The sequence below is a fragment of the Salvelinus namaycush genome, chromosome 1 (assembly GCF_016432855.1).
Source record: "Salvelinus namaycush isolate Seneca chromosome 1, SaNama_1.0, whole genome shotgun sequence".
Lineage (NCBI taxonomy): Eukaryota > Metazoa > Chordata > Actinopteri > Salmoniformes > Salmonidae > Salvelinus > Salvelinus namaycush.
The window spans coordinates 82,531,828-82,548,523 of NC_052307.1; the positions used below are offsets into that span (position 1 = coordinate 82,531,828).

The 16,696-nt window shown below is 41.9% G+C and overlaps 1 protein-coding gene across 1 annotated transcript; it reads left to right on the plus strand.

Annotated features, from left to right (window-relative positions):
* Positions 1–1,574: 1,574 nt before the first annotated feature.
* LOC120057139 (CMP-N-acetylneuraminate-beta-galactosamide-alpha-2,3-sialyltransferase 1-like) lies at positions 1,575–13,329 on the plus strand. The gene is made up of 6 exons (XM_039005590.1): positions 1,575–1,953; positions 4,743–4,936; positions 9,045–9,227; positions 9,471–9,516; positions 10,086–10,205; positions 10,984–13,329. Exons 1-6 carry the CDS (start codon positions 1,693–1,695, stop codon positions 11,155–11,157), a joined length of 978 nt encoding a protein of 325 aa, XP_038861518.1. The 5' UTR covers positions 1,575–1,692; the 3' UTR covers positions 11,158–13,329.
* Positions 13,330–16,696: the final 3,367 nt, after the last annotated feature.

The window sequence follows — 16,696 nt, forward strand, 5'->3', positions numbered from 1 at the left end:
ATGATCAGTCCAATCAAAGCTAGGGTAGATATAACGTAATTTGACGTCATTGTATCTGTGGCCAATGACCTTGAGCCTTCTTGGATGGACACTTCTAATGTAAATCTATGGCAACACCAAGGGGCGTGAATTTTTTTGCTCTCCCTGTAGATTTTGCGGGTGACGTAGTATCCCCATGAGTGACAGAACACTGAGCCAATCACGGTGCAACTAGAGAACATGACCAACTCCTACGCTGTGTATTTTCCGCTGGCTGTCCCACCACCACAGAAAACACTGAGCTAGGCTGTAACACCTGCATTTTGGAGCTGCTTTACTCAAGAAAGCAAAGAGGCCATGTTTGTATGCTGCCTTATTAACTCAATTATTACATTTTTTACATTACTTACAAACTGATATGTGACACATATTAATGCCGAAATAACATGCAAAACAGGCAACAATCAAATAAAAAAAATGATATATATATATTTTTTTGTTGCCCTGAATGACGGGTCGCCACTGCTCCTATCAAATCCCAATGAGAGCATATGTCATTGACAGAAAAACTTGAATTGTTGCATCTGGTTGTGTTGTCCTCCGGCGGCTAGCTAGCTGAAATTTGTCTCTTTCCTAAATTAGCCATGGATGGAGATAGGGATTTGGACTTGTGGTTTTACTTAATTATCCATACTGGCCAATGATTATTAGGGAGATTCTGATTCAACCATTAATTCATACATTGTTGTGCCCCTGGCTTGAGAGGATGGAAGTTCAATATGTAGGAGGCTAATGTTAACTAGTTCACGTTGCCCATGAATGGAAGTTAGGCTGGAAAGCAAGCATTTTAGCCAGATAGTCTAAGACAACAAAAAATAAAAGCGTGTACTGTATGATAGAATGATAGACCGAGAAGATGTGGTTGAATTTATTCTGCCACTGTGTCTTCTTATTGTCTCGGCTTTTAGAACTATATATCACGGTCGCAAGGCATATGAATTAACAGGATTTAGAGAACAAACAACGCAATTATCACAACACATAGGTTATAATATGGCTTGGCTTCCACAGTGACTTTACCCCCAGTGAAGAAAGTAGAGGAGTGGGTTAAGGGGGAGTGGTGAGAGTAGTAGAGGTATACCAGTACAAAGGGATAGGCCAAAAGTGATATAAGTTTCAGTAAGATTAGATTTGTATCATTTATAGCAAGTCGCAGAAAATTGAGGTTGTGGTGGCAGCTGCAAAGAGGTATTTGGGTGTGCGAGACTTGACAGCAGAAGAGTTACAGGGTGTGTTAAGTGGTGATGTCCCATACCTTTCAGGATGATGGCATGAGGTAGGAATAAATACATTTAATGGAGTAGGGTGGTGTTCATTTTATTTTATATAATTTTGAAATTAGTAAGTGTAGTGTTAGATGGTAGGGTATTTATTTAGTACATTTTTATTTTTCAATCAAGGTATAAGGGAGTTAATAGGAGTCTAGTAGGTGGCGGTAACGCAACAAATTGGATGCCAACCGCCGTTAAACCTCATAGAAGAAGAATCAAACGATTTTTCTTTCCAAGTTCGCAGTAGTCTTGAAAGCTCGGAAGTCGGAGAGTTCCGACTTCCCAGATCCTTGATGATTTGAAACCAGCATTATTAGGGGCGTTGTCACATATTCATTATTGATCTCTTCACAGGTGGTGAGGATTCTATACCACCTACGAAATGAGTATCTTCAGGATTAGAAAATGCCTTCTAACCACGGTTCTACTCTGCATCACTACTATCATTGTGTTTTATTCTGGACAGCAATCCTCCAATTCATTTGTTGATTTTGTAAAAAATGCCTTTCGGCCGCTGGACCGTATCTTCTCTCCACCGCCGGACGACGACCCATGGTTTCAGAAGCGCTTCATCAGATCTATCAAACCATTTCTGACGAGAGAGAACAAGGAACTCCCCGATGATACCAGAACGTGGTGGCGGGTAGGCTAAATATATTTTTTTGATTAATATTTAAATATGTCTTAACTAATGTAACAGGCAGGGAGCTGGCGTCGACCTTCTAGCCCGAAGTCCAGCGGGCTATCAACTGTGGCCCAAAAGCATGCTCGAGCGGCAGAATCGATATGCGCTCATAAACACAGGGTCGTTACAAAACAAAAAGCCATGACAAACATTGAATAAATAGAAGCATTTCCAGCGCAAGTCCAACACGTTCGCATTCAGCAATAGGCCTATAATTCATTAAAGTTATAGCCTATACACTGACCCTAGCAACATCAAAAAGACTATGCTTATTGAGTCAACCGTTAAAAGAAAACAAAAACAAATTAGGAAAAATAAAACACGATCCCACCAGAGTAGCTTGTGGCGCGTAATGATTGCTTATTCAAAACGTTATTGCACTAACTTACCCCATCTCTAAAGAACAACCCCACTGAGCGCAGACATCATTTCAACCTTTTTCGTTTTGATTTACATTTCGGTTGAGCTGTCAACTAACGTGAAATCAACAAAACATTATACCATGTCATTGGATTTAGATTAAACGTTCGGTGAAGACGCAATTCCCTCACATTGATGATTTTATGCAAGTCCAATTAATGTTCCATTTTGATGCAAGGTCATAGACCTATGATGTGGAAACATTTATTCAACCAGTTTTTGCCCATGAGACTGATCAACTGTCACAGTAGCCTCCAATATAGATTGGCCCAGTGGTCACCAACCTTTTCTGAGTCTAGATCACTGAGTCAAAATGCATGCCGAGATCTACCGCTCTGATTTTTTAAAATTATTTTAACAACATCATTAATTGTAAGCCTATGCAACAATAACCAATTAAAAACAGTACTGTAACAATGAGGTTTGTGCAGTAAACTATAGGCCCAATACATTATCACCGCATACTGGCTTTGCTTGAATTTACCTGCCAATGCATTGTTGTTCAGGACATTTTTTATTTTTAATCCAAATTTGAGGTGGACTATATGATCACACCGGTAATAGATCTATTGTTGTATTACTTGTGAGGCACAGCTGAGTGAGCATACATTTAAATAATTAGCTGTTTATTTTACTGGGCTGATGGTGCCTACATCTGATGGTCAGTCTCAGCGGAGGGAGAGAGCAGCAGACTGAGGGTCCGTCTCAACATCTCTCCGCTCTCCCTTCCCTCCACTGACACTGACCAAAAAGGGTCACCGTCTTCCAGCTGATGGCGAAACTGGAGTCGCACCGCATTATTTCTGCCTCATGCAGAAATTCATGTTGTTACTCCTATGAACAGAGAAAGTGAAATATTCATTGATATTAAAAAAGACCCAACCCGCTAAAAATACATCGCAAGCCTATAGATGCACTTCATACTCAATCATTACTGCTGCACTGCTTGATGTAGCGTTGGTTATACAAGTGTTGAATACAAAGTGTTGACATTGCGGGGTAAGAACTTAAACATAAACTCACTCATAAAAACAGCAGCTCTTTGCTGTACTCATTGAGTGTCAATCTAGTCATGTTTTTGAAATCTCACAGTATCAATTTTGCCGTAGCTTTCTTTTATGCCTGCTACGTTACTGCAGACTCGGTCATTTGAGCAATCTGATTGACCAGCATTGGCATAGTGCACTTAATTTCCTCTCCAGGCCCACCGGGAAGGCAGAGTTTGTACCTTCAGACACATGACATGGCAACAGTTTGCCTACCCGGGGCGCAGGGAAGCTGAATTGGCTGCACCTAACACCAACAGCCCGAGACTAATAATAAAAAAATAGGAACACAAGGCTTTATCGTTGTGTTTTTTTCAGAAATGTTTGGCGATCGACTAGAAATGCCTTGGAGATCGATTAGCCTATTAACGTTGGTCAATGAATGTCCCAAACGCTCATTACTACTATACATTGAAATGGCCAAACATGTTAAGTATCTTGTTAATACTGTTGCATGTTTCTTTTTCTCTTGTTGTTCATATGAGAGTTTAATTCAGAATGAACTTTTATTGGTTGGGTTTAGGCTGTGTGAATGAGTGAGCCCTTCACTACTAGGACATTGTCTTAATGTATTGCTAATCTACCGGATAAAACAAGTTGGATGCAGAATTCCTCTCATTTTAACCATTTGTCATTCCAGGCAATACTATAGCAACACTGTAAATTGTGCCTCTTCCCTGTTAATTGGTTTTGAATCCTGATTGGCTGGTTAATTGAACACTTGTGGTCCCTCTGACCGAATTATTGAATGAACTGGTGTCATTGTTTAGAGATCCTTGTGGAGCAAAGGTCAGAATTCAGTTGCCTGTGTGAATGCAGCTGGTGAACCACAGTTTAGGCTGTCAGTTTTCCTTGTTTTATCCTGCCCTTTTACAATAAAAAAAATCATATTCACACTTCTGTTTTTAAGCCTCTTTAAGTGATCGAGTAAGGCCAGCTCTTTCACACGCTGCAATACAAGCGTTGTCACTGACAACTGATTAACTGATTGCTATTGTAGTCAACAATAACCTGTTTTTCTGGACAGAGACCATGTACAATCCAAACATAAGTCTCAGAATACTCAGGAATGATGCATTGCAGCAGATTTAACAGCTCAGTTCCCTCTGCAGGTGAACATGAAATCATTATATACAAATCACACAATATACATCATCAGATTTGACTGGTTTGTGCTGATGTTATGATTGTCATCTGAGTTGTGCTGCGTGTCCATTGTGTATTTATTGGTGTTTTATGTGTTGACTGGTGCAATCAAATAAAGTACCATCTTATCACCAGGAAATCCAGAATGACAATAGCACAGCCAAATTCAGCGAGGTGGTGGAGAAGTTGTTCCAGGTCATCCCTGATGCTGACCTCCACATGGACGCGGGCCATGAGCGCCATGGAAGCTGTGCTGTGGTGGGGAACTCTGGGAACCTCAAGGGTTCCCACTTCGGAGCCCTCATAGACTCCAGTGACGTCGTCATAAGGTAGGCCTACAGAGGGCGCACTTGTCACAAAGCCTGTTTAAGCATTGGCAGTGCCATTGAAGACTTAAGCCATTTTGAGTTAGTCAACTGGGTGGGACTTCCTATGGGTTAAGGAAGGATCACAGGATTCCATAAAGCAGGGCCGTAAACAGACCTTGTAGGTGCTCAAAATTGGAAAAGAAGGGCACCCACCGGCAACAGCCAACACGCAGCAGAAAGACGGGCGATCAGCCCACCAGACTGACTATTATGTAAATCAATTGTTGATCAAATGTTATGCTGCTGTGGCAGTACTGTTGATATTTACACTAGATGGCTTGCTACACACACTCAACTGGTGACCGCATCTCAAATCGTTTGGATAATGGGGCGCGCGCAAGGGCAGACTGGGGCAGACTGGGGGCAACCGGGCGCAGGCAAGCTCCGTACAGGGCAGACTGGGGCAGACTGGGGGCAACCGGGCGCACGCAAGCTCCGTACAGGGCAGACTGGGGGCAACCGGGCGCACGCAAGCTCCGTACAGGGCAGACTGGGTGCAACCGGGCGCACGCAAGCTCCGTACAGGGCAGACTGGGTGCAACCGGGCGCACGCAAGCTCCGTACAGGGCAGACTGGGTGCAACCGGGCGCACGCAAGCTCCGTACAGGGCAGACTGGGTGCAACCGGGCGCACGCAAGCTCCGTACAGGGCAGACTGGGGGCAACCGGGCGCACGCAAGCTCTGTACAGGGCAGACCAGGGGTCAGGGTGGTGAACTTGAAGATGTCACAATTTGGGGGGTAGTGGGTTCAGAACAACAAAGACAAACTGTATACAAAAAAAATGATAATTATACCACCACCCAAAAGGGCACTTGGCAAAGGGACAGGTGCTCAGGCACAGGTAGAACCCTGTCTGTGCACGTGCCTGCCATCCAGGTCAGTAGGAGGGATCAGCCAATTTAATTGAGAGTTATGTCCCAATTATCCCCACCAGCTCAGTGTGCACTTGTTCACTTCCCATCACTGGTTTGAAAATAAATTACTATATACAGTGCATTCTGAAAGTATTCAGACCTCTTCCCTGTTTCCACATGTTACGTTACAGCCTTATTCTAAAATGGATTAAATAAAATAATCCTCAATCTACACACAATACCCCATAATGACAAAGTGAAAACAGGTTTCTCAACATTTTTGCAAATTTATATCAAATTTCCATAAGGATTCAGACCCTTTGCTATGAAACTCAAAAATTGAGCTTGGATACATCCTGTTTCCATTGATTAAAAAGAAAATATATTTTTTTATTTCACCAGGTAGGCCAGTTGAGAACAAGTTCTCATTTACAACTGCGACCTGGCCAAGATAAAGCAAAGCAGTGCGACACAAACAACAACACAGAGTTACACATGGAATAAACAAACATACAGTCAATAACACAATAGAAAAATAGTCTATACAGTGTGTGCAAATGAGGTAAGGCAATAAATAGGCCATAGTGGTGAAATAATTACAATTTAGCAATCAATTAAACACTGGAGTGATAGATGTGCAGAAGATGAGTGTGCAAGTAGAGATACTGGGGTGCAAAGGAGCAAAAAATTTAAATACAGTATGGTGATGAGGTAGTTGGATGGGCTATTTACAGATGGGCTATGTGCAGTGATCTGTGAGTTGCTCTGACAACTGATGCTTAGTTAGTGAGGGAGCTATGAGTCTCCAGCTTCAGTGATTAAAAAAAATATATATATATATATATATATATTTTTTTTTTTTGCAATTCGTTCCAGTCATTGGCAGCAGAGAACTGGAAGGAAAGGCATCCAAAGGAGGAAATGGCATTGGGGGTGACATGTGAAATATACGTGCTGGAGCGCGTGCTACAGGTGGGTGCTGCTATGATGACCAGTGAGCTGAGGCGGACTTTACATAGCAGAGACTTGTAGATGACCTGGAGCCAGTGGATTTGGCGACGAATAAGAAGCGAGGGCCAGCCAACGAGAGCGTACAGGTTGCAGTGGTGGGTAGTATATGGGGCTTTGGTGACAAAACAGATGGCACTGTGATAGCAAAGTGGATGCAGTCTGAGTAGAGTGTTGGAGGCTATTTTGTACATGACATCGCTGAAGTCAAGGATCAGTAGGATAGTCAGTTTTACGAGGGTATGTTTGGCAGCATGAGTGAAGGAGGCTTTGTTGTGAAGTAGGAAGACGATTCTAGATGTCATTTTGGATTGGAGATGCTTAATGTGAGTCTGAAGGAGAGTTTACAGTCTAACCAGACACCTAGGTATTTGTAGTTGTCCACATATTCTAAATCAAATCAAATAATCAAATCAAGTTTATTTTATATAGCCCTTCGTACATCAGCTGATATCTCGAAGTGCTGTACAGAAACCCAGCCTAAAACCCCAAACAGCAAGCAATGCAGGTGTAGAAGCACGGTGGCTAGGAAAAACTCCCTAGAAAGGCCAAAACCTAGGAAGAAACCGAGAGGAACCAGGCTATGAGGGGTGGCCTGTCCTCTTCTGGCTGTGCCGGGTGGAGATTATAACAGAACATGGCCAAGATGTTCAAAATGTTCATAAGTGACAAGCATGGTCAAATAATAATCAGGAATAAATGTCAGTTGGCTTTTCATAGCCGATCATTAAGAGTTGAAAACAGCAGGTCTGGGACAGGTATTTTTATTTCTGCAACACTGAAGTTTCCCAAGAACCGTGACCTCCATCATTCTTAAATGGAAGAAGTTTGGAACCACCAAGACTGTTCCTAGAGCTGGCTGCCCGGCCAAACCTGAGGAATCGGGGGAGAAGGGTCTTGGTCAGGGAGGTGACCAAGAACCTGATGGTCACTTACAGAGCTCCAGAGTTCCTTTGGGGAGAAGGGAGAACCTTCCAGAAAGACAACCGTCTCTGCAGAACCCCACCAATCAGGCCTTTATGGTAGTGGCCAGACGGAAGCCACTCCTCAGTGAAAGGCACATGACACCCTGCTTGGGAGTTTGCCAAAAGGCACCTAAAGGACTCTGACCATGAGACACAAGATTCTCTGATTTGATTAAACCAAGATTAAACTCTTTGTCCTGAATGCCAAACGTCATGCCTGGAGGAAACCTGGCACCATCCCACGGTAACGCGTGGTGGAAGTATGCTGTGGGGATGTTATTCAGTGGCAGGGACTTGGCGACTAGTCGGGAATGAGGGAAAGATGAACAGAGCAAAGTACAGAGAGATCCTTGAAGAAAACCTGCTCCGGAGCGCTCAGGACCTCAGACTGGGGTGACAATTCACCTTACAACAGGACAACGACCCTAAGCACACAGCCAAGACAACGCAGGAGTGGCTTTGGTACAAGTCATTGAGTGGCACAGCCAGAGCCCGGACTTGAACCTGATCAAACATGTCTGGAGAAACCTGAAAATAGCTGTGCAGCGACGCTCCCCATCCAACCTGACAGAGCTTGAAAGGATCTGCAGAGAAGAATGGGAGAAACTCCCCAAATACAGGTGTGCCAAGCTTGTAGTTATACCCATAAAATGCGAGGCTGGAATCTCTGCCAAAGGTGCTTCAACAAAGTAAATGGTCTAAATACTTATGTAATTGTGTTATGTTTTTATATAAATTTGCAACAATTTAAACCTGCTTTTGCTTTGTCATTATGGGGAATTGTGTGTCGATTTGAGGGGGGGGCGATTTAATACATTTTAGAATAAGGCTATAACGTAACAAAATGTGGAAATGGTCAAGGGGTCTGAATACTTTCTGTAGACACTGTAAGATATGGTGGCACTCCCACTAGCTAGCCCATGCCTCCACCAATGCAACGCTTTTAGATTTGTGGGAAGTAGAGGAGGTCACGCTCCAGTAGAAAGGAACAAACCTTCCATAGTTGAATGTGGCAGTAAATAACCGACCTTGGCTTTATGCCTGTACAGACGGCACACTCCAGGTAGCAGCATGCACCAGTTCAGTTTGTTTACTGACTGCCAATCAACTCATAGAAGCCGAAAATAAGAAATCGACTACTTCAAATAAAGATGGCGCTACCCGTTCTGTCACTGTTGAACGAAGAGCTTTGAAATATTGCAGTTATTGTATGGATTCCTACTATTTACTGTGCTCTCTAGAATGAACAAGGCTCCTACCTCTGGCTATGAGGGGGATGTTGGGAAACGGACCACGTATCACGTCATGTACCCAGAGAGTGCAATAGACCTGGACAACACCACCAGGTTCCTGTTGATCCCTTTCAAGACTCTGGACCTTCAGTGGCTACCAGGCGCCATGACCACTGGGTCTCACATCACTTTGTGAGTAACAACTTATCATGGACTCTTCTGATTTAGTTAAGTGTTAATCAACACCGGTCCTACAGTCCCTGGACAAAAACACCTGATTCAACTCATTGAGGTCTTGATGATTAATTGACAAGTTGAATCAGGTGTGCTGGTCCAGGGCTACTGGAGTTGGGAAACCCTGCTACACCATGCATTTTCCTAAGATAACATAGCTAGCACCTCCTAGATGAAATGAAGTCTTCTTTTATTTAACAGGTCATATTTACCACTTAGACAGAAGATAAAGGCCAACAAAGATTTGGTGAGTCACCTTGTTAATTTATTATGGTTATTATCCATGTACACAGGCAATATCTAATGCATGATCTTTTATACTGTCTCTTGGACAGTAGGTCTGCTTGTAGTTGAGGATGTGTGTTATGGGCAGAGCCATGTTAAGATCCGTTTTTAAAACCAACAACTAAATATATGGTTAGGTGGTTTCCTAACAAAGGAGGCGGTGATGTCAAATGTATTTATTTATTTTGTAATTTAGCAGACACTCTCTTCCAGAGCAACTTAGTGAGCGCATACATTTTCATACTGATCCCCTGTGGGAATTGAACCCACAACCCTGGTGTTGCAAGCGCCATGCTCTGCCAACTGAGCTACATTGGTATTATTATTTGCCTAGGAGTGAATGTGTCATTACGAGTCAGAGCTTGAGCCCGCCACAGAATGGGAGTGTATTAACTGCATCATGGCATCCCATCTCTGACACTATCAATCTAACAAAGTGACTTCTCAAATTTGATGCATTACAGTAGACATTCCTCTTTTTCTAATTAAATCAGGTTGATAGACATGTATTGTGCAATATATTCCATGCAGGTATTGGTTCTGAATCCTGTGTTTATGAAATATGTTCATGAAACCTGGCTTGACTATCAGGGCAAATACCCCTCCACTGGATTCATGGCTTTGATATTATCCCTACACATCTGTGACAAGGTAAGACTTATAGATATCAACAGATACAACAACACCTCATGTCACAATGCGGAAGAGACGCACGCAAATGCACAGTCATGTTGTGGTACTGTGAATTTTACATTGTACATTTGTAATATTAGAGTAATGTCTTGAATTATGTTTTATTTATGATGTAGGCTTTTGCGACGTGATTGTTTGGACCCCAGGAAGAGTAGCTCATTCCCTGACAGGAACTAATGTGGATTCTAATAAATACTAAATATCAACATACTCTGCTAGGAATGTGGATAGGTGTGTACTTCCTCAGCAAGACACACTGTATACTACACACTGTATTCTAGGGAAAGGGGAATACCTAGTCAGTTGTCCAATTGAAATGTGTCTTTCGCTTTTAACCTAACCGCTCTGAATCAGAGCGGTAGAGGTGCCTTAATCGACATCCACGTCTTCGGCGCCCGGAGAACAGTGGGTTAACTGCCTTGTTCAGGGGCAGAAGTACAGATTTTTACCTTGTCAGCTCAGGGATTCAATCCAGCAATCTTCCGGTTACTGGCCCAATGCTCTAACCACTAGGTTACCTGCCGTCCCACTACACACTGTGTACTACACATGATTGCAGTGCAGGAAACCAACCCTGACACCTAATGGATTTGCGTAGTTCTGACAATCTGTGGTATCGTCACATATTACTGACCCAAATCATGTAGGCTGATACACAATATATCCCATTGCCATAAATAAAACCTTTTGGTAAACATTATGAAACTAACTCTCTAAATATGTATTTCCAATGCAGGTGAATGTGTATGGATTTGGGAAAGACAAAGATGGGAACTGGCACCACTACTGGGAAACCCTAGTCGATAAAAATCTCCAAACTGGAATACACGATGGAAACTATGAGTACAACGTCACCATGAGGCTCTCGGAAATGCACAAACTACAGTTATTTAAGGGATTTCGCTTATAATTCATAAAGATAATTTCCCTTACAGCTGTATATACACTATAAAAAGCTTTTTATTAAAGCGGATTAATCAAATAGGTGTTAGCCTATTGTCTACATTGCACAGCATTTACGTGCTGAAATACCTTGTCCTTTTATCTGCACTACCGTTTTTGGTTTTGTGTGAACTTGAACAATGTGGGGCCATACTTATGAACTTTGGCTTAGACCATGGTTTAACCATTGGTCTAAAATGGCTAGCTTGTCTCATAGGCCAACCTGGCCAAATTAGCCACGATGCTGTGGACGGCCAGCAGATTATATCCAGTAACAAATTCCGTCTCGGCCAGTTTAAAATTGGCATGATCCAATGCGTTTTTTTCACTAATGCATCCTTAACAGAAGTCCACTGGCACGTTCTTATACTCAAATTAACTGCATCACATGCAAAATTCTGTCTGGATGATTACCTCAGTGTAAGACTCCTAGTTCCTGACAATATTCACCACCTGTGACGTAAGTATGAATCTCCCGTGTTATAATTTTTCTGTTTCAACCTGTGAACTTACATTCATTGTGGTATTGTTAAGGAAACTACAGCCGTCACCTTAAAAATGAAGCCTAAGAATGAATTTCATAAAGCGCTAGGCCTACGCCTTCAGCCTTCACCAACACTGCTACTAGGGCCTAATAATCTCAGCATATGAGGCTGCATGGATGTGTACACTACACTACATGTAAGATAGGGCTACAATGTTTTTATAATCATTATCTAGCCTACCTTGTTTAACAGTGTAATTTGACTGGTCTGGCTAGGTTCACCAAGTGTCCAGTAAAGGGCGAAGCTACTCCAGAAATCCGCTGAGGTGAAGCCTCATGGCTTCACTACTTATGAAGCCCATTCAGTAAGCGACTGACTGCTCTCCTATTCTGTAACACATGCTATTGACTGGCTGGCTTAGCCTATATAGACATTCAGATCGACAATAGAGCCATCTTCATTGTCATGGACGTGTTATTTGCTGGGCTAGCGTATATCAACACGATAGCCTATTGCCGGTTTAAATAGCTATTGAAAGCAAAATGATGTCCAAAATTGTGTTGATATAGGCAAGCCTAGCCTACTATAGGTTGAATGTTACACGTATTCACCCCAGATAGTGTCCCCCTAGCTATAACCTATTGAAAATGGGACTTTAGTTTAGCCTACACTTCAAATATTTATTTGGCCTACACTAATTCTGGTTGTATTGTGAATCGAAGAGCAGGTAACACGTAGTAAATAAACATTAAAGGAGCTTGGAGTCACTCCGACTGAAAGGCTATAGGGTTAGGCCAAAAAATATTACAAATATTAGTCACTACAATGAATCTTGGTGAAATTACATGTGTACACTTAATTGTATAAGGTTTTTATATGCATTTTGATCATCGCCTACTTTTGTGCTATTTCCCTCGAGGACCAGCAGTGGAGGGTTTGCTCCTTAAAACAATCTTGCCCCAAATGGGATTCAAACTCACAGCCACAATTTTTTTATTTTTTTTTAACCTTTTATTTAACTAGGCAATTCAGTTAAGAACAAATTCTTATTGTCAATGACGGCCTAGGAACAGTGGGTTAACTGCCTTGTTTAGGGGCAGAACGACAGATTTTTACCTTGTCAGCTCAGGGATTCGATCTTGCAACCTTTAGGTTTATTTAGAATTGAAGTTGCATTGTATCGCAGACCTGTAGCCTACTGTCCACCACAGATTGTTTGTGGACTGATTTGCGGAGTACGGGCACAGGTCACGTCAACATGGATATCTAAGATGGAACGCATTCTCAGGAATTTCTATGTTGATGGGTGTTTTCAAATGTTTTTGTGTGAAATGTTTTAGGCTAGACTTCTGATATGTTGAAATATATTAAGCATTGGCCGTTATGATAACTATGAAGAAATATTGTTTGTGAAGGGAAGTATTCATTTTAAAGATGCACTCTCAAATGTTTGTATAATTTCAGATAGTTTTGAGTGGGGCTCATGAGCCAAAAGTGGTCCCCACTTTTTTTTGTGTGTGTACTACGTCATTCATTTAGTTATTTTATTTTTACAAAATGTGTGATATCATACATCTTCATTCTGCAACTTGACTCAGTCAGTGTTTACTGTGTTTTTGTTTATGTATACAAAATAAACTGAAATATCACATTTACATAAGAATTCAGACTCTTTACTCAATACTTTGTTGATGCACCTTTGGCAGAGATTACAGCCTCAAGTGTTCTTGGATATGATGCTACAAGCTTGGCACACCTATATTTGGGGAGTTTCTCCTCTCATGCTCTGTCAGGTTGGGTGGGGAGCGTCGCTGCACAGCTATTTTCAGGTCTCTCCAGAGATGTTCGATCGGGTTCAAATCCGGTCTCTAGCTGGGCCACTCAAGGACATTAAGAGACTTGTCCCGAAGCCACTCCTGTGTTGTCTTGGCTGTGTGATAGTTAAATAAATACAAATTAAAAACTTAGGGTCGTTGTCCTGTTGGAAGGTGAACCTTAACCCCAGTCTGAGGTCCTGGGCGCTCTAGAGCAGGATTTCATCAAGGATCTCTCTGTACTTTGCTCCGTTCGTCTTTTTCCTGCCTAGTCTTCCAGTCCCTGCCGCTGAAAAGCATCCTCATAGCATGATGCTTTCACCACCATACTTCACCGTAGGGATGGTGCCATGATTCCTCCAGACATAATGCTTGGTATTCAGGACAAAGGGTTCAATCTTGGTTTCATCAGATAATCTTGTTTCTCATGGTCTGAGAGTCCTTTAGGTGCCTTTTGGCAAACTCCAAGCGGCCTGTCATGCATTTTTACTGAGGAGTGGCTTCCGTCTGGCAACTACCATAAAGGCCTGAGTGGTGGAGTGCTACAGAGATGGTGGTCCTTCTGGAAGGTTCTCCCATCTTCAGAGGAACTGGAGCTCTGCCAGAGTGACCATTGGGTTCTTGTTCATCTCCCTGACCAAGGCACATCTCCCCCAATTCCCCAGTTTGGCTGTGCAGCCAGCTCTAGGAGTCTTGGTGGTTCCAAACTTCTTCCATTTAAGAATGATGGAGGCCACTGCTCTACGGACAATTCCTTTGACCTCATGGCTTGATTTCTTTATTTTTTTTGCTCTCAACTGAGACCTTTTTATATAGACAGGTGTGTACCTTTCCAAATCATGTCCAATCAATTGAATTTACCACAGTTGGACTCCAATCAAGTTATTGATCATCCTTGATGTTTCTATGGAAACAGAATGCACCTGAGCTAAATTTTGAGTCATAGCAAAGGGTGTGAATACTTGTTTCTTTTTTTTTCTTTTTTTACATTTACAAAAAATTCGAAACCTGTTTTTGCTTTGTGTGTGGTTTATTTAATCAATTTTAGAATAAGGCTGTAATGTAACAAAATGTGGAAAAAGTCAAGGGGTCTGAATGCACTGCATCTATTAGTTTATTTAGAGGAGACAAACTAATAAGATGCATACACAACATATGTTGTAGGAACATACACCCCAACACAATGTATGTTGTAGTGTCACGACATCCGCCGAAGTCGGGGCCTCTCCTTGTTCGTTCGGTGGTCGGCGTCGCCGGTCTTCTAGCCATCATCGATCTACTTTTCATTTTCCATTTGTTTTGTCTTGTCTTCCCACACACCTGGTTTCAATTCCATCATTACATGTGTATTTAACACTCTGTTCCCCCCCATGTACTCGTCCGGAATTGTTTATTGTAGTGCTTGTGCACGTTATGCTCGTGTGTGACGGGTTTTGTACCCATTGATTTATTGTTCTGTTTCTGGTGGTTTTTATTATTAAACTGCGCCGTTGTAAACACCGTTTTTGCTCTCCTGCACCTGACTTCTCTGCCGCCAGTACGCACCCCTTACATTGTGTCGGGGGGTATGTTCCTACATGTATGTTGTAGAAATATGCACAATTATGGGAGACAATTTAATTCAGAGGTTCATAATCTGGAATTATTACGCATCAATAGAATGTCATTGATGTTTCTGTAAATATTGGGGTATCTAAGAACATGTATAATCAGTTATTAGCTCTATCTACTGCCCCCTGCAGGAATGGACCTCAAACTGGGTCCAGAGCCCTTGCCCAAAGATGGAAGCTGCCTAGTTATGAAAGAGCCAATTCCCTTCCTGCTTCCAATGTCTAAGAATAACTATTTTGGCAGGTGTAAGGGCCAGCTAGTGAGAGGAGGCTGGACTCTGTCCAACATTATACATTTACTCAGTCAGTGTTTGAGAGAACATGTAAATAAAGAATTCCAGAACACCGTGAATTCTCAGACAGAGACCGATGCTGAGAGACTCACCGTGCACCTCACTGAGTGGAGATTCATGGTGTTCTAGTCATTTCCACTACTGAGCCTTATCAACATCTACCATGGGGAACACAGACGATGGAGATGTTCTGTCTGTCTCCTGCTCCATCAGGCTGCCTCGGTCTCCTGCTCTGTCAGTCTCTCCCTCTCTGTGCAAACAGGTTGTGTATAAGTGAAGTGTTTCTGTCTACAGGGGATGTTGGTAGGAGACTCCGGTGTAGGGAAGACCTGCTTGCTAGTTTGCTTCAAAAGTGTCTGCTAAATGACATGTAAATTCACCTGAATGTTCCTGCAGGTAGAACCCTATCATAGGACAATTTTAAACTTCTTGGGCATTGATACCCTAGTTACACTGGGACATTTTTCCTCCTGACTGTTTATGTTTGATTCAAAATATATGTATCATATTTAGTTTTAATGTTTAATGTATTGAAAGTATGGTTTACTGGATATGCAGTGTTTTGAACTTTTTATAACATATTTGGTAACGTGAATACATTTCTGTGCCAACAGGTAACATACTAGGAGCTACTTTAGAGTTACTATGTACGATGTGCATACAGTCTATGTTCGAAAGGAGACTGGTATCTAAAGAAAAGTCGTCTAAGGCAAGGAGAAAAACATGTTAATAGCTACTGAAGAAAAAACACTGCAAAAGCTAGAGTTTAATCTTCTGTCATCCCTGTTTTTTTGTCATTTTGTCAAGGTATATGATTAATGTGTTAGACTACACTCATAGAACAAAAGGGTTATTTGGCTTTCCCCATAGGAGAACCCTTTTTGTCTATCCGTACATTTAAAAAAAGAAAATGTTGCTGTTTAGTTTATATGGAATTTGAAGTTATTTTTTACTTTTGATACTTAAGTATATTTAACAAGTACTTTTAGACTCGTAGTATTTTGCTGGATCGATTTTACTTGAGACATTTTCTATTAAGGTATCTTTACTTTGAGAGTGAGAGACTCTCCCCTCTCTGACACCGATTACACCATCACTATGAAACTATCCATTCTTCTGCCACTGTACTAGAGATGATAAACTCAGCCCTGTTGGTCATTACCTCGGTCAATCAATCTAGTTGTTCACTGTCCAAATTTTGTTAACCCTTAAAAAGGACAACTGGGTATTTTCTAGAAAGTAAAGCTTAGGGAAGCACTTTGCTAAATAAAACACATGTTTACATGTGTTTCTTGTTTCAAATGG